Below are 18,496 nucleotides of genomic sequence, written 5' to 3' on the forward strand. Positions count from 1 at the left end.
CGCCTCCAAAACGGAAAACCCTTTCGTCTAGCGGGTTTTCCGTCTTGCGAGGCGTTCGTCTTGCGGGGCACCACTGTATTGTGAGGTTTAATAAGTTAACTGTTTATATTTGGACAACTTTCCTGCTGTACTTCATTGGAAAGAGAAAAACAATCATTTCCTTAGTAACAATTTAAACTATCTATTTAACTAAGAACTGTAACATTATAGCATTTGTATCCATGTTTGTTAACTGATGTGGTTAAACCATTTAAAAAAAAAATACTGGGTTTTAGCACACATGAAAAACTTGAAACAAATCCTTATTTCCTGATGAATTGCCTTTGGACTATAATGTAACTTAAATGGAAAACTATCTTTAGAAAGATTTTTTTTTTCTCCAAAAGCATTTTATTTTAAAAATCCAGTTTAAATAAAAAAAAAAAAATCTGATTTAAATTTTTTAAAATACTTTTTTTATTTTCAATTGATTTATCTCCACCCTGCTCTGGCTCTTACACCTTAAGTCACCCATGCACAAAAAAGGAAAGAGAGATAGGAATGCTTCCAAAGTAAGGGAATGAATAAAGAAAAAAGAGTGAAAGGAGGACAACCTGACAGGGTTGGGGGGGGAGAGAAAAAACTTATTAGCAATGCAAGGTAAAGGGACCCCTGACCATTAGGTCCAGTCGTGACCGACTCTGGCGTTGCGGTGCTCATCTCACTTTATAGGCTAAGGGAGCCGGCGTACAGCTTCCGGGTCATGTGGCCAGCATGACTAAGCCTCTTCTGGCGAACCAGAGCAGCGCACGGAAACACCGTTTACCTTCCTGCCGGAGCGGTACCTATTTATCTACTTGCACTTTGACGTGCTTTCGAACTGCTAGGTGGGCAGGAGCAGGGACAGAGCAACAGGAGCTCGCCCCGTCACGGGGATTCGAACCACCACCCTTCTGATCAGCAAGTCCTAGGCTTTGTGGTTTAACCCACAGCGCCACCCGCGTCCCAGCAATGAAAGTTAGGATGCCTCAAATGCCATGTACTGAGAGCAGGGGTCAGCAAACTTTTTCAGCAGGGGGCCGGTCCACAGTCCCTCAGACTTTTGGGGGGGGCTGCACTGTATTTTTTTCGGGGGGGGGAATGAATGAATTCCTATGCCCCACAAATAACCCAGAGATGCATTTTAAATAAAAGTGTACATTCTACTCCTGTAAAAACACGCTGATTCCCGGACCATCTGCGGGCTGGATTTAGAAGGCAATTGGGCCAGATCCGGCCCCCGGGCCTTAGTTTGCCTACCCATGACTGAGAGTATCACAGTTGAAAGAGACTCAGAAGTCTTGCCGCACAGAGATGCAAGGTATCAGGTGTACCCAGGCCTTTGGCTAATAAAGCAATTCATGGCCTTTTAAAGTGGGGGGTTTGTTTCTGTTTGTTACTGTGCTTTGTATTTTTGTGTTTTTATACTGTAAATTGCCCTGGGAGGACGGGGTATAAATAAAAAAATTATTATTATTATTATACGGACCAAAGGGTTGAAATTAATTCTCTCTCTTCCTTCTTCCTTTCTCTGTGCCGACTGAAGTCTGCCCCATCCAGCCCTTCCAACTCCAGCTCCAGTTCCGACTCCAGCTCCGACTCTGATTTCGAGCCATCTCAGAACCACAGCCAAGGTGCGTTGCTGTTTGGAATTCTCACGTGAGTCTTTGTGTCAATTAAGCCTACGATGCCTCCCCCCCAAGTGTCAGGTTTTTGTTTGTCATGCTGGCCCAATAATAGCCACCGGTTCATAAAACCCGGCGCTCAACATTGGGCTTTCTAATGTTGAAAGCACTTAGCTAAAGGCACAGGAAAGCTTGACAAGGGCTGATGTCAGTCAAGTGACTGAGCTGGAAAACTGGAAGCGTCCACTTTAGGCCCCCCTTAGGTGGTCCAGTGGACCATAAAGAAGGCTGATCGCCGAAGAATGGATGCTTTTGAATTCTGGTGCTGGAGGAGACTCTTGAGAGTCCCATGGACTGCGAGAAGATCAAACCTCTCCATTCTGAAGGGAATCAGCCCTGAGTGCTCACTGGAAGGACAGATCCTGAAGCTGAGGCTCCAAGACTTTGGCCACCTCATGAGAAGAGAAGACTCCCTGGAAAAGACCCTGATGTTGGGAAAGATGGAGGGCGCAAGGAGAAGGGGACGACAGAGGACGAGATGGTGGGACAGTGTTCTCGAAGCTACCAGCATGAGTTTGACCAAACTGCGGGAGGCAGTGGAAGACAGGAGTGCCTGGCGTGCTCTGGTCCAGGGGGTCACAAAGAGTCAGACACAACTAAACGACTAAACAACAACAGGTGATCCAGGGCAAGTCATTCTCTTTCAGCACCAACTGAGGCTGAGAGAGAGAGTCACTTGCCCTGGGCCACCTAAGGGGGCCTCAACTGGGCGCTTCCAGTTTTCCAGCTCAGTCTCTTGACTTACATCAGCCCTTGTCAAGCTTTTCTGTGCCTTTAGTTAAGTTGCTTCCTTTTTTAAAATACCGCCGCTGTAGAAAGTCGTGCCACTTGGCTGGACATAAACGCGACAGCTTCACCAGTTCCCCGAAAACCCCAGAGCGCTGCTGCCAGCAGAGACCAGCCTCCTCCAACCCTGTGGGACCCGATGTTTCAGTCAGCATGGCCGGACATCGAGGAGTTGCAAAAATAACTGCTGGCCTGAGGGAATTTTTAGGAAAGTTGCTGCCTTTCCCACCTCCCTTCGCAAAAAAGGCCATGTTAGGCTAGCAAAAGACTGCCAGGGCAGGAACTGATTTGCAAAGTTAGCCTGTATCCTTTCCACCTGGCACAATTTCACCACAATTAGGTGCAGTAATACGGCGGGGGGGGGGGAGAGGAGAATATTCTGCTTTGGCCAGATGTTGCAGGTGTCGAGCTCCTCAAATTGTTCATCTCTGGTTACTTGGGAAGCAGATAGTTGCGTGTTCACCCCACCCCTGGTGGGAGCCATAACAGGGGTGCTCTTCTGGGTGGGGGGGGGGGTTATCAACAAACGGAAGCAAATGTGGGTCTACACCAGAAGCAGCAGTGGTGATAAGTGATAAGCATCTAGCCTTTGAGGCTGTAAAGGTGATACAGTGGTGCCCCGCAAGACGAACGCCTCGCAAGACGGAAAACCCGCTAGACGAAAGGGTTTTCCGTTTTGGAGGCGCTTCGCAAAACAAATTTCCCTATGGGCTTGCTTCGCAAGACGAAAATGTCTTGCGAGTTCCTGCGGGTTTTGCTAAGCTGCTTATCAGCTGATCCGATAAGCCGCTAAAAGCCGCTAAGCCGCTAATAGCGCTAATCCGTCAATGGGCTTGCTTCGCAAGACGAAAAAACCGCTAGACGAAGAGACTCGCGGAACGGATTAGTTTCCTCTTGCGAGGCACCACTGTAGTCCTGACTGATAAAAACAAATCGTTAGTATTAATTCTGCCATTTTTTGGTACTAAACAATAATGCTTAGTATTTGTCAAGTGCTTCTCTAAAGTGTTTTACATTATCTTGCTGTAATCCCTCCAACAACCTTGCAAGGTAGGTCAGTGTGATCCCCGGATGGTTTGACGGGTGGGGTTTGAGTCTGAGAGAAAACGTCTTGCCTAAGTCTGCCTTTGCCACAAGTCTGTGGCAGATGCAAGATTTGAAATGAGGACTTTCCGAATCACAGCGCCATCTCTCCACTGCTATGTCAAATCACCTCTCTGACACATGTGCTTGCCTCTTGCCTCTTCTTCTCTCTCCCACCCCCCCTTAAAAATGAATTCAGGACACAATTCAGGACGGATGGGTTAACTGGCATGCAGGTGGGGGCACCCAAGGGAGAAGGCAGAGCCATGTGATCACCAGTCTTGGAGCGGACAGCTTCAATTAGTCAAATGTTTGCAGCCTTCTCGCTTCCTGGAATCCTGAAGACAGTCTTCCAAGCTTCTACTGCTTGGGTGGGAGACCTTTGGCTCTCCATATGACTCTAAACTGGGACGCGGGTGGCGCTGTGGGTTAAACCACAGACCCTAGGACTTGCCGATCAGAAGGTTGGCGGTTCGAATCCCCGCGACGGGGTGAGCTCCCGTTGCTCAGTCCCTGCTCCTGCCCACCTAGCAGTTCGAAAGCACGTCCAAGTGCAAGTAGATAAATAGGTACCGCTCCGGCGGGAAGGTAAATGGCGTTTCCGTGCGCTGCGCTGGTTTGCCAGAAGTGGCTTAGTCCTGCTGGCCATATGACCTGTACACCAGCTCCTCGGCCAATAAAGCGAGATGAGCGCCACAACCCCAGAGTCTGCCACGACTGGACCTAATGGTCAGGGGTCCTTTACCTTTATGTCTCTAAACTACAGCTCCCACCAGTCATCTCTGGCCATTGGCCATTCTTGCTAGGACTTGTGGGGGTTGTAGTTGAGTGTCTGGAGAGCTAAAGATTCCCCACTCCTGCTGTACTCGGCTCCTTGTATCACACTTAACTACCACCACCATTGCAGGTGCAACAAACAGAGCAACTGTCCGTACGTAAAAGAGCCTCCACAGATGTAAACAAGGTTTATTTATGACAGCCTTCCCAATGGTGTTTAAAATTCTGTGGACAAGTATTTTGGAGGCAGGGAACTTGTTGTTACAATGGAACCTTGGTTTTCGAGCGTCTCGGAAGCCAGACATTTCGGTTTCCGAACCCCGAGAACCTGGAAGTAATTGCTTCCGTTTTCGAACGCGCCTCGGAAGTCAAATGGCTTGCAAGGCGCGTTTCTCAATTTTCTCCATTGAAATTGCCTACTGTCCATTGCACCTCAATCGTTGAATGTTTCAGAAGCTGAATAATCTTCTGGAACGGATTACGTTCAACAACTGAGGTTCCACTGTAGAAGGTTTCTAAACCCGTTTCTTTTTGCTCTGAAATGTCTGATGGTAACACAATGATTTTGCTGTCAAACCGGAGAGATGGGAGGGGACTTGGTAGAGTCGCAAAATGTCTGCTTGCTTGTGGGGCAGACCCAAACCACCAGTGGCCCTCTATGCTGTATGAATGCCCCTTTTCCTCCGAATTGTGTCCCGTGGCTCAACAGCCACCCTGTTTACTGTTCTAGACAGGTAGAACAACGAGCTAAACAGGCCTTGTGGTGGGCCACTCTCCCTGTCTCGCGATCAGGCTGTGTTTGGCTTGGGGAGCTCTCAAGCTGTGCCACCCTGTGTACAGGCCAGCCCAGCTGGTAAGCAGCCCAGCACAACTCCGCTTAGCGTTGAACCTGAGTTTCCCTGTCCTGTGCCCATTTTTAAACTGGCTTTCCTGGCTTCTGAACCCCAGGGCCTCTACGCTCCATGGTCGAGGACTTGCAGTCAGAAGAGTCTGACGATGATGACAGTTCTTCTGGGGAAGAACCGGCGGTCAAGGCAGCTCCCATCAGCAGGGATGCGAGGTGAGAGCAGCCCAGGTTTATTTATGTGCTGTTTTTGCCTGTGTTTAAGGCAATCAGGGATGCGGGTGGCGCTGTGAGTAAAACCTCAGTGCCTAGGACTTGCTGATCGTAAGGTCGGTGGTTTGAATCCCCGCGGCGGGGTGAGCTCCCGTCGTTCGGTCCCAGCTCCTGCCCAGCTAGCAGTTTGAAAGCACCCCTAAGTGCAAGTAGATAAATAGAAACCGCTTTCTAGCGGGAAGGTAAACGTTGTTTCCGTGTGCGGCGCTGGTGCTGGCTCACCAGATGCAGCTTCGTCTCGCTGGCCACGTGTAATGATTATGAGGGGGTTACTTGTGCATAAATTGCCTTCAGATTAGTTAGGTTGCTTGCTCAATCATGTTCAGGGTTAGAGCTCGCCCTCCGTGACCTGTTAGTCACTTGCAGAATCCGTCAGTGGGCGTTTCTTGAATCTCTTCCAGCATAAAAGCTGTTTGACCCCAAGTCTCCTCCTATGTTCTCTGCGCGGAACGCGTCTGCGCAAGTAAGGGGAAGGCAGGGGCGTGCCAGCGCTCTCTCCGCTAGTTTCGGTAGAAGGGTCTTGGAGCCCTGACACCGATTCCTCCATCTCCCTCTCCTCTCTATTGGTGTGACGCTGAATTCCTTCCCCCTTGCTGGTTCCCTCTCCGGCATCGCTCTGGAGCCCTGCCTCCGCTTCTCGCTCTGATGTCAGTTCCCTGACACCACGTGACCCGGAAGTGTCTTCGGACAGCGCCGGCTCCCGGCATCTTGAGCGAGATGAGCGCGCAACCCTAGAGTCGGTCACGACTGGCCCTGTCGGGCAGGGGTACCTTTACCTTTAAGGCGATCATGGTCCCCCAAAGCAGCTCACAGTCCGGCTTACAGAAACACAGAATGAAAGGCGGGGGGGCGGGTAGAGAAGGGACTTCAGCCCTCAAGGCCAGAACTGTTGGGGCCACCTGACCTTCCAGTGGTTTTGTTTGAACAGCAGTTGTTGTACATTTGGCTGATGAATGGGGTCAGGGTGGCCTTTCCCCCTCCCTTCTGCAGCCCCAGAGTAGCTGACTGTTGGCACACACTACTCTCTCTGGCAAGGAGGGAGTCAGGGGAGTCTCTTTCCCTGCAGCCTTCTTTTCTGGCTGGTGGTTGGGGCTAGGGTGGTTTCCCAGGCAAGAGGAGGAGCAGCCCCTGGCAGCTTGGTTCGCTTAGCCAGTGGCAGAAACCAGAGTTCACTGCCCTTCTTTTCTGCCATTCCAGCACAACAGTCAGATGCAATTGGCTGTCTTTTGTGTAGCTGTTGCCTAAAGCAAACAAAAGACGTGGGGGTCAAGCTTTCGTGACTTATTTGACCTGAACAGATTGTTCAGGGTTCTCCTAAGAGCGGGTCGTGGGGCACGTAGAGCTTTAGCCAGTTCTAGTTCTACTCAGAAATGAACGAATGTGATGAAATTGGGCCCATTAATATCTGGGAGTGCTCTGAGTAAAACCGGCAGTGGATGCAACCCTTTGCTGCTTGTGGAGGGGATGGAAGAGAAGCAGCAGAGGAGGCAGCCTTTTGCCGCCAGCCCATCAAGCTCAGGATTGCGTGCACCTGGCATTAGCCAACGTGGTGCCCTCCAGACGACGTTAGCCCCTTCCAGCTCCCATCAGCCACAGCCGGCACGGCTCAGTGGTCAGAGGTGATGGCAACTTTTGTCCAGTAGCTTCCGGAGGCTGCCGCAATGACTAACCTCAGCTCTGCACTGGCTGGTTGCTGCATTCTGGGCATTCATCCTGAAGCTGTTTGCTTACAAAGCATTGGCTGCAGCCACTGAGCTACTGGAGACAGAGAGGGGCCTGTCCAGAACGTGGGATCAGAGCCTCCTGCTTAACCTTGCAGCCTTCCAGGACAAGTGTGGGAAACCTGTAACCCTCCAGGTGTTACTGAACTACAACTCCCACCAGCCCCAGCTACGGATGAGGATGAAAATTACAGCTCAGCAACATCTGGAGGGGCAAAGGTTCCCCCATACCTGTCCTGGAAGGCCGCCCCCATCATCCAGCCCAGACACTGAGGTCCAGCTCCGAGGGTCTTCTGGCGGTTCCCTCACGGTGAGAAGTGAGGTTACAGGGAACCAGACACAGGGTCTTCTCGGTGGTGGCGCCCGCCCTGCAGAACAGCCTCCCATTAGATGTCAAGGAAATTAAGAACTATGTTTGACTTTTAGAAGACATCTGAAGGTAGCCCTGTATTGGGAAGTTTTTGGTGTTTGTTGTGTTATTGTGTTTTTAATATTTTGTTGGGAGCTGACAACCCAGTCAGATGGGCGTTGTTGTTGTTGTATTATTATTATTATTATTATTATTATTATTATTATTATTATTACCTCTTCAGGCTCAGCCACAGCGATAGCGACAGTGACAACAGTGAGGACTCCTGTCTTCCAAGTCGGGAGCCTCCGCCCAACCAGAAACTACCCCCCTCTAACAATAAGGTAATTGTGCAGCAAAGGCAGTTTGGCTTCCTACTCACCCAGCTGTCTGGAATTTGGCCCAGGTATACTAAAGGAGCACGAGGTTGGGGTGCTGGGGCGGGGGAACACAGTTGTTGGAGCGGCTGTTTTTGTTTCATAAGCAGCGGAGAAAGTTGAGAAGAGGAAACAGAAGGAGAAAGGAGCAAAGGGAGAAAGGTTGCAGATAGCAAGGGAAGATTGGAAGAAGTTCATTTATCGGAGGAAGCAGGGAAGGAGTTGGAGCTCTTTGGTCCTGTCCTCTCGAGGGGGCTAAGAACACCAGTGAGGGCAGGCATAGGCAAACTCGGCCCTCCTAATGTTTTGGGACTACTGGTCCTGTTAGCTAGGGATGATGGGAGTTGTAGTCCCAAAACATCTGGAGGGCCCAGTTTGCCTATGCCTGTGTGAGGGTGTTGAAACAAGGCAGGAACGGAAATCAGGGTGCGTTGCTAGCTTGTTTCAACAAATCGTTTAACTAACTGCGGTTCGGGTTCGGGCATAAGCTGCGGTTAGTTTTAAGGCAGGCAGACGATGTTCCCAATGTCTTCCTTGCAGACACCCACAAGCCAAAGGCTTGGTCACATAGTTCAGTGCTATGTTTTGGTGGCAGGGTTTGTAAATAGGGGCGCAAGACACCCGGACAATTGATGACCTCCCCTTTCGGCAGAGACAGAGTCCAGAGCCCTGTAGGAGAAACCACTATCCTCATTTTGCCGCCTTCTCCAAACTGGTGTCCTCCAGGTATTACTGGACTGCAACTCCCATCATCCCTGCCCAGCGGCCATTCTCGATGCAGTTCTTGGGATTGAATGTCCATGGAGGACACTGGGTTCAAGAAGGCTGCTGGCTGGCACGAGGGCATCCGTTGAGATCATACCTGAGTAGAGATTTGAATGAGGCCCTTTCCTTGTTTCCTACTCCTTGCCCCTACTCCCATGATGAATCGATCTTGTTTGGGGAGCTCTGGCTGGTGGTGGGAAAATTCCTCATGGGGGCCAGAGTTGACTCGTTCCTTTGTTACGAGAAGGGGAGAGGACCTGTTTTCTAGATTGTGCCTGGTTTCCAGTTTCAAGGAGCACAGTCTTTGCAGCTTATTGTGGCTCTGCTGCAACGGTTGCCTTTTGTCCCCTCTGAACTGGCTTGTCTTCTTTAACTGCTTTCAGGTAACTGGGAGGAAGAGTCCAGAGTCCTGCAGCAAGCCAGAAAAGATTCTGAAGAAAGGGACCTATGACAAGGTACCTTCATGGAGAGGGGCATTTAAATTGTAGGAGGGAAGGGAGGGAAAAAGAAGGAGAAGCCATCTCTTGGCAGAGGGAGCCCTTTGCCACTCAGGACAAACCAAGCCAGCCCTAACAAGGCTCAAGCCACCTCTTTTGAAATGTGCAAAGCTGTCTCCTGCAGAGCCAGGCCAATAGTTCATACCCAGTATCGTCTCCTCTGGCAGGCAGCAGCTCCCTGGCTGCCTTTCCTAGCCCTGCTAGATTTGAGAGCTCCCAATTCTTTCTCCTCCCGCACCCAAGCTTCTCCCTGGGCAGCAGGAAGGGGATATACTGAGTCTTATTTTACTTGATTTGGGAGGCGGCCCATTTATTCCCTTTCGGTCATCAGGCGTGGCTGACTCCCAAGAGACTGTGATCAGAGAGTTTAAAACTGGCAGTGATCTACCCCATTTTGGGGGGTTCAGGTCAAAGTTGGTGAGCTTCTTTGGGAGTCAGAGTTCTACCACCAGTAGATCACAATCTAGATCTACCTGTTGGACGTGCCTGATCTAGATGGTGGGTGCAGGAGATCAGGTTCCTTCTTATTTTTTTCTCCTTTGAAACAAAAGGAGAGGATCTGGTCTTTTTATAAGGAAACTTCATACAGAGTAGGTGCGCTGCTGCTGCTTTTGTTGTTGTTGCTGCTGGAGCGAAGCTTCAAATAGCTCTCTTGCTCAGCCCTAGCAGCAACACAGGCTCTGCTACCAGAGACACTTGAATACAGTTGCGGCCCTCCAGACATTTGTTGTTGTTTAGTCGTGTCCGACTCTTTGTGACCCCCTGGACCAGAGCACGCCAGCCACTTCTGTCTTCCACTGCCTCCCGCAGTTCGGTCAGACTCATGTTTGTAGCTTCGAGAACACTGTCCAACCATCTCGTCCTCTGTCGTCCCCTTCTCCTTGTGCCCTCCATCTTTCCCAACATCAGGGTCTTTTCCAGGGAGTCTTCTCTTCTCATGAGGTGGCCAAAGTATTGGAGCCTCAGCTTCAGGATCTGTCCTTCCAATGAGCACTCAGGGTTGATTTCCTTCAGAATGGAGAAGTTTGATCTTCTTGCAGTCCATGGGACTCTCAAGAGTCTCCTCCAGCACCAGAATTCAAAAGCATCCATTCTTTGGCGATCAGCCTTCTTTATGGTCCAGCTCTCACTTCCATACATCACTACTGGGAAAACCAGAGCTTTAACTATACGGACTTTGGTTACTTTCAGCCTTTGTACAACTCCACAATGTGCTCATGTGCAATATAGGAGTTCTAATTCACTGGGCACCACTCCTAACCCACCCACCCACTGTGTCCATTTTTTGCAAAGGAGGACAAAAACCTTCCCCACTGTCCACCTGAACTGGCAGCAGCATATTTGCCCTTCAGGCTATCGGGGTCTGTGAGCATTAATCAGCTTTTTGTTGGCGAGAGGTCTGAAAACCTCAACATACAGTGGTGCCCCGCAAGACGAAAAACCCGCTAGACGAAAGGGTTTTCCGTTTTGGAGGTGCTTCGCAAGACGAATTTCCCTATGGGCTTGCTTCGCAAGACGGAAATGTCTTGAGAGTTTTTCCAACTTTCCCCCCTCCCCCCCCCCCTTTTTCTAAGCCGCTTATCTGCTAAGCCGCTAATAGCGCTAAGCCGCTAATGGGCTTGCTTCGCAAGACGAGAAAACCGCTAGACGAAGAGACTCACGGAACGGATTCTTTGCAAGGCACCACTGTACAAAGTTCTCCTTGCTAATGTTCCTTCTTCCCTCTCCAAGGCCTACACTGATGAGTTGGTGGAACTTCATCGGAGGCTGATGGCTTTACGGGAACGAAATGTGCTTCAGCAGGTAAGGACCTGTTAGGTGGCTTTTTGGTGTGGGATTCAAGTTGAAGCCAGAGTGGAATGTTAAACGTTCTCTTTTGCCACAGTGCAATGAGTGCTGCTGCTTTTGCTGTTTTCAGATTATCTTGTTCAGGCACCTTATGCATATATCCAACTGTAACCTGTAGTTGTTGTTGTTTTGTTGTTGTTATTTTTGTGGCCTTGCAAATTCAACAGAAGCTATCCTGGGAGCACATACGTGTCTCAAAAGTTGGATAGGCTAGCAGTTTGAAAGCTACCGTATTTTTCGCTCTATAGGACGCACTTTTCCCCCTCCAAAAATTAAGGGGAAATGTGTGTGCGTCCTATGGAGCGAATGCAGGCTCCTTGGCTTCAGTGATAGCAACGTGAAGCCTCGGAAGCGCAGAAGGAGAGCTCCCCCCGTGCTCCGGAGGCTTCGCGTTGCTTTCGCTGAAGCCCCCAGATCGCAGCGGTCCAGGGGCTTCAAGCAGCTATCCGCAAGCCTTCGGAGCGCAGCAGGAGTTCCCGCTGCGCTCCGAAGGCTTGCGGATAGCCGCCTGAAGCCTGGAGAGCGAGGGGGGTCAGTGCACACCGATCCCTCTTGCTCTCCAGGCTTCGCTTTGCTGGAGAGGTGCTGCACAGTTTTCCCTCTCTGCGCAGCACCCCTTCAGTGAAGTGGGAGGAGAAATGGAAGGGGCTCCGTTTCTCCTGCCGCTTCGCTGAAGGGGCGCTGAGCAGAGAGGGGGAGAATTTTTTCCCCTGTTCTCCCCCTCCTATGGTCCAGTGCGTCCTATAGAGCGAAAAATGCGGTAAATACTGAAATGCATTCCCCCCCCCCCAACTACATGTAGGCAAAGGACGGGGAGATTTCTGATGAAATGATTCTGTGATTTTCCCCCCCTTGAAGTCCTGGGAAGACTTTTTATGAGTCCTCTTGTTCCTGCTCTCAGGCAGATGTGGGGTCTGCCTTTGCCTTGCCATGGCTGTCTTCACACCTTTCAAATCAGCAATCCCGCTTGAATTACTATTAGCCTTGCCCACAAGTAGGGACGCAGGTGGCGCTGTGGGTTAAAGCCTCAGTGCCTAGGACTTGCCGATCGAAAGGTCGGCGGTTCGAATCCCTGCGGCGGGGTGCGCTCCCGCTGCTCGGTCCCAGCGCCTGCCAACCTAGCAGTTCGAAAGCACCTCCGGGTGCAAGTAGATAAATAGGGACCGCTTACCAGCGGGAAGGTAAACGGCATTTCCGTGTGCGGCTCTGGCTCGCCAGAGCAGCGATGTCACGCTGGCCACGTGACCCGGAAGTGTCTCCGGACAGCGCTGGCCCTCGGCCTCTTGAGTGAGATGGGCGCACAACCCCAGAGTCTGTCAAGACTGGCCCGTACGGGCAGGGGTACCTTTACCTTTACCTTTACCTTGCCCACAAGTAATGTCTAATGGGGATAAATACATCTCTAGCCAGGAAAAGTGTTCTGCCAGCAGGACTTAGATAAGAGTCTGCAAGCCTGCATCAGGGACCAGTCTTTGAAGTCTCCCAATTTGCTATTGCCTTGTTGTTCTGCTGCAATACACGCAAGGTAGTTTGTGTCCTATGCTGCGAAGCAGCCTTTCATGGAGACAAGAAGGTCAGACCAAGGAAGTGGGGGGGGGGGGAGCACTGCACATGGCTTTTTAAAATGGTGCGCAAAGTGTGAACGATTGGTCCCTGTCTGAATTTCCGCAGTGGGACAGGCAATGAGAGAGAGAGCAACGGCAGAGAACTAACTCTCTGTGTTGCGTTGGCACAGAACAGACCTAACATATAGAATAAGAGAACAAGAAGAACATACGTTTAAAGAAGATTGGAAAATGTTTATTGAATATATGGAGGGAAATTGTGCACATTTGAAAACGCTGGCAGCGTTAAGATAAATTCAACTGCGTAAATAAGTTTTGATGTATGTAATAATGGAATACTGAATGGTTTAGTTTATGTAAAATATGCAGTGATTTCTGTTATGCAAAATGAACCGTGGGGAGAGAAGAAGGGAAGTCATTGATATTTTAAGGTTGTTTAAATGACTATTCTAAAATGTAAAACAGAAAATTTAATAAGGGAGGAAAAGAATATTTGTGTCTCACTCCGATCCTTTTCCTCCCCGGCCCAGATTGTAAATCTCATTGAGGAAACTGGACATTTCAATGTCACCAACACAACCTTCGACTTTGACTTGTTCTCCTTGGACGAAACGACCGTCCGCAAGCTGCAGAGCTACCTGGAGGCCGTGGCTACGTGACCCTTGGCTCCTGAAGCTGGACGCTTTTTTTTGAAACCAGAATCCCCGTCTCTTCGGTACCAGGAAATGGACTCGTGGACCTTGGCCGCCGCCTTATCCTCTCGATTCACCTGAAGCACTGCCTTAGGGATCCGCCACGCTCTAGGAACACGCTGTTGCTGCTGCTGCTGCCGCCGCTTCTGCTGCCGCCGCCACCAGCCACGCTCCTCCTTTTGGGCTTCAGCCGAGCGCTCGCCCTTAGCGGGCCTGTCCTCCTTCGCTTCGGAAGCTTTGCTTGGAACTGGTAGAGTAAAAGCTGCGCTGGTCCTAGCCGCGACACCGCGCTCTCCTTGGTTGTTTGGTTGTTGCTGTTTTTTAATTCCGGCTTTTTAAATTTTAGAACGAGATTCTCTTATGTGTGTGTGTTTTTCAAAAAAAAAAGAATGCACGTTTGAGGCATCCTCTTTTTAAGTTCGGGATAAAACTCAGCTGACGTTTCTGCGCGGGACCTACGGACGTGAAAACAACCCGGCCTGCAGGCATCGCGAGGCTTGCCCCCCCCCACCCCCCATTTGCCTCTTCCCGCTGCCTCTCACCCCAGGTCACATGGAGAGACGTTCCGATCAGATCAGGGCAGGCGTTGGCGCAGCTGAATCACACAACTTGCCCAGAGGACAGCCACCCTTGTTGGGGCCAGTGAAGTATTGTGGGGTGGGTTCTGTGTCCCGGGTGCAGCGGCGCCCCGGCCTGAACTTGTCCTCTGCGTGTGGGACGATTTCCAAAACGTACTTGCGCCCGCTGACGGCGCCTGCCATCTCGCACTTGAGGCTTTCGATGTGGTGCTGGATCCAGTCCCCCAAACAAGAGCCTTGTTCCTTTCCCCCCTGTTTGATCTGCTTTAACTGTAAGGACTATGTTACTGTACGCTGTCCTGTCCTGTCATTCATATATATGTTTATATGAATGACGTATACATATATATATATATATGTCATTTATATATATATATATAAGTGTAAGAAGGGCCTAATTGGGTCTTAAGGTCTCAAAAGGGGTTGTGTAGGGGTTTTGCGTGGGGGGGGGGTGGGCATTGATATTTTGTTTCTGTTTCCATTTCGTTTTTTAAAAGTTGCAGTGGCAGACGGGGGGGGGGGGGGTAAAGTACAGCTCGACCTGTTTCTTCAACATACCTGTGGGCAGATATTTTTTTTGCATATGGAAACCAAGCAAATATCCTGAAGATCTCTTTTTTCTCCCTCCGTTCCCCAAAAGGGACCGATCTGTGTTGCTCTTTCTCCTTTTCCTTCTTTGCCATCAGTGTTCAAATAACCTTTTGCCAAAACGCGTTTACCGCCATTGCCCGTTTTGTGGAGAAGCGTTCCCCACCCACCCCACCCCACCCCACCCCGGTTTCTGCGAAAGCAGTTGGCCCAGGGGTGGGGCAGAGACAAACTAACTCTGAGAGTTTGTCTTTCTCCTCCTCTTTCTTTTAAAACACCTGCACGGTTTCGAAAGCAAACTTTGGCAGGTGCTGGACAACACTAATTGAAATATTTGTCAGTATTCCTTGCTTGGTGCAGGGGGAAGACCCTGAAGTATGCAGAAACTCCCCACCCCCGTACGCAAACACACACGGTTTTAGCATTTTCGAGGCGCAGCTTACCTTCCAAACGAGAGTCTTAAATCTTTTGCCAAATGTTACAGGACTACTGGTGGTGATGCTGTTTGTGTTGCGGGAGGTGGGGTGTGGGATTGGCCAGAATATTTCGCTTTGAGCTCTCTTAGGAGTCCTAAAGTGAGTGCTCGGGGGGGCTTTGCGGCTTGTGTGTTGCTGTGTTGGGGGGGACGGGTGTTTTTTAAACCTGCCCAGTCTTAGTCTCTTCTGGGTTCCTTCCCCACTTCCCCCAGCCCCATGCAAAAGTTACAACTCTTATGTGGCAATAAGTTGATCTGTGTTAGGTCATGTTGACCCCGAATCCTGTTTTGAGCTTTCCTTTTTTAACTTTGTCCGTGTGCTCTTGTTTGTCTTTATAAAATGCCAACTTCCAGAGCTGCTCTGTTGCAATGACTCAGCTGCGTCTCGTATCTGGCCAGTCGTTCTGAGCCTCAGAATTTGGGGGATTCCAGAGAGGACTCTGCTGTGCCAACAGAAAAGAAACTGAAAATAGTAGGAGAGCTTTTGTGTTTGTGGAGGTGCTTCCACTTTGAGTCTGATGGGGGCGCTGCTAGCGGAGGGAGGGGGCTTGTGAGGCATGGGCCCCATAGTTCTTTCTCAAAGTTCCCCAAAGGTTTCTGGGTGCCTAATGAATTGGCCTGAAAGGGGTTCCCAGTGTGGCAAAAATTTACTTCTACACCACTCTTTACCCAGGTGACCTACTCTTAAATAAAACACAGAACCAGTTCTTAAAACAGCTGGCAGGATGATCGAAGAGACTAAACAACTTTAAACGTAACCCTTACCTAGAGACGATTTGAGGTTAATGAATGGGGGACATAATTGAGGAAGCAAATTGACCTTGAGCAGCATCTGCTGGGGGAAATGGAATTGGGATTAAAAGAATTGAAGAGAGAATGATTTGGGATGGGATTTTAACTGAATTAATTTATCTGGGGCGTGCCTCTAGCTGGCTTGCCTCTAAATTTGTGTGTATACATATGTCTGAGCATGTGTATGTATACGTATAGATATACACCCACACACATTTGTGTCCCCGGTTTTGTTACAAGGACCTTGCAGCACCCCTGGAGCTCAGCAACGCTGCCTTGCTGTGCTTGGCGCGGATGCCGTGCAGCCTCAGGATGAGGCCCGCTTCCAGCCATGGGTACTCCGAGGCCTCCTCCTTTCCAAAGCAAGAACAGGCATTTCTTGTCAACCCCCCGCACAGCTCTCTCCGGCTCCCCAAACACTCCGCTTTTGCCAGTATCCATTCATTCCAGATGTTGTTGTCTCTTTGCGTTTGGAAGTTGCCTTGAGAACAAACGGCACTCGGGGGGGGGGGGGTGGCGGAGAAGCCTTTCCTCTCCGTGCTGCCTCCTGGATGTTGCCCCCCCCCCCCAGGCAGCTGCATTCTTGGGCGAGCGAGAAGAGGTGGGGGCTCTCTTTGGTCAGGGCAGCCTCGCCCGAAACTTAAGTATTAATCGCTCGGGGGGGGGGGCGCGGAATGAACATTTGTAAGAAGTTGGGGAGGGTGTTTTCTTCCACTATTAAAAAATGTATTTTATAGGTTTTGTTTTTTTAAAGAACGACCCCCACTTCCTCGCACCCCATTGGTGCCCCTCGTAGCTGTTTTGGTCACCAAAGGACTTCCTTGTGATCTGATTTTCCCCCCTTCCTGTTCTCCCCCACCCGAACCTCCGAACCTCCTCTTTTTTATTTCCATAAGCCTTTGAGGCTGTACAGCTGGGACTGGAGCCCAAATGCCAGTTGAGCAGATTTGGGGTTTTATGATACTGGTGTTCCACCCTCCTCCTCCTCCTCCTTCTCCTCCATTCCGTTGTAGATTCTTTCTCTTAGAATGGCTGCTGTGTTTGTGGGTCCATTGTGCTGTTCTTGTGTGTGCATGTGTCTTGAGTGAGAGCGTCCATGGGTAGCTGTAACACAGATGGGGAAACTGGATGGTTTTACCTATCTTTGGCGTCTGAAAAATCGCCCCAAAGGGAAGCGTGGTGAGGAATGGGGGGGGGGGTCTTTCCAAATGGGTGACTTCTTTAGGATCTTTCTCTCTTCCTCCCCTTCCTCTTTCGTTCCTTGAAACTGACAGCGCTTTAAGTCTGTTACCTGTCTTTCGGTTTTTGTATTAAAGGGCCTATTTCGGGGAATGGTTAAAATGGATGGTGTTTTTGGTTGGGCAAACCCGATCTCTCTCTCTCTCTCTCTCTCTCTCTCTCTCTCTCCACCTAAATCTTCGTATCCGTCTTGTCCTCTTCATTTTGGCCCAATGGTGTTAAGTAGATGTGAGATGTTAGGAGTTTTAAAGCTGTGGGATGGGCGGGGAGGGGGAAGGAAGTGTTTTCAGTAGATGTGGAAATTTTAGAGACTTGAAAGCTATTTCCCCCCTGTTTGTTTTGTTTTTAAGAGAAATTTGGGGGAAAGCAAAATATATGCAATGCTGCCACTTTAAAAAGAGTCTGGAGTGGATTCTATACATCTCTGAGCACAAAATCCTACAGCTATAAGCATGGGCTCTTTCCGTTTTCCATTCAAATAATTATTATAGATATGTTTCAGTGTTAACAGCTGCACAGTACCTGATTCAGGCATCTAAACGGCTGCTTGTATGATTCCCCGCGGCAGTGTTACAATCTGGAGGTTCTTAAGCCATCTGTGCGCTGCTAAGATTTAACGGGTAGGTCTGGGCTCTCTTTTAAAAGCAGAAATGCAACACTGTAGAGTGGCAACTTAAAGGCTTCCTTCAAGGTTCCGCAAACCACTCTGAGGTTTTTACAATCAAGCAGTGCATACAGTTTTATGAAATAAATAAATACGCTTGGCAGCGCTGAGCACATGTATAATATTCTGACAAGTGTGGCACGAAAGAAAGGAGGCGGCCCCTACAGTCATGCGGAGCTTTGGAGGCGCTCAGGAAATACCGTATTTTTTGCTCCATAGGACGCACCGGACCATAGGAGGGGGTGAACAGGGGGAAAAAAAGGAGCCCCTTCCATTTCTCCTCCCGCTTCGCTGAAGGGGTGCTGCGCAGAGAGGGAAAACTGTGCAGCGCCTCTCCAGCGAAGTGAAGCCTGGAGAGCAAGAGGGAAGCGCTCCGGGGGCTTCGGGCAGCTATCCGCAAGCCTTCAGAGCGCAGCGGGAACTCCTGCGGCGCTCCAAAGGCTTGCGGATAGCTGCCTGAAGTCTCCGGAGCGCAGTGGGAGTTCCCGCTGTGCTCTGGGGGCTTCAGGCGGCTTCAGCAAAAGCAACGCAAAGCCTCCGGAGTGCAGGGGGAGCTCTCCCTCTGCGCTTCAGAGGCTTCGCGTTGCTATCGCTGAAGCCAAGGAGCCTGCATTCGCTCCATAAGAGACACACACATTTCCCCTTAATTTTTGAAGGGGGAAAAGTGCGTCTTATAGAGCGAAAAATGCGGTAGATGAAGTTTGGCCTTTGAGACTCTCTGCCATGTCAGATGAGATCCCGGCCTTCTGTCATTTGAGGGGGGAGCAACCTGGCCTTATGTCAGGCCCCAGTAGCTGTGCCATTTCAGCTGGCTACCTCCCAAGGCTAACTGATGAAATTGGTGGGCTGGTCTCGCAGCTTGGCTTCATCTACCAGATTG

At 50.1% G+C, this 18,496-nt stretch overlaps 1 protein-coding gene across 1 annotated transcript in view; it reads left to right on the forward strand.

The window, feature by feature from the left end:
* MLLT1 (MLLT1 super elongation complex subunit) overlaps nucleotides 1-17,867 on the forward strand; it is a 34,708-nt gene extending 16,841 nt beyond the window's left edge. Inside the window, exons 7-12 of the mRNA XM_079960709.1 lie at nucleotides 1,565-1,652; nucleotides 5,298-5,409; nucleotides 7,781-7,880; nucleotides 9,062-9,133; nucleotides 10,907-10,978; nucleotides 13,119-17,867. Of these exons, the coding sequence (XP_079816835.1) occupies nucleotides 1,565-1,652; nucleotides 5,298-5,409; nucleotides 7,781-7,880; nucleotides 9,062-9,133; nucleotides 10,907-10,978; nucleotides 13,119-13,247 (573 nt within the window). The 3' untranslated portion in view covers nucleotides 13,248-17,867. The remainder of the gene's footprint in view (nucleotides 1-1,564; nucleotides 1,653-5,297; nucleotides 5,410-7,780; nucleotides 7,881-9,061; nucleotides 9,134-10,906; nucleotides 10,979-13,118) is intronic.
* The last annotated feature ends 629 nt before the right edge of the window (nucleotides 17,868-18,496 follow it).

The sequence above is a fragment of the Podarcis cretensis genome (genome assembly GCF_951804945.1).
Source record: "Podarcis cretensis genome assembly, chromosome: 18".
Taxonomy (NCBI): domain Eukaryota; kingdom Metazoa; phylum Chordata; class Lepidosauria; order Squamata; family Lacertidae; genus Podarcis; species Podarcis cretensis.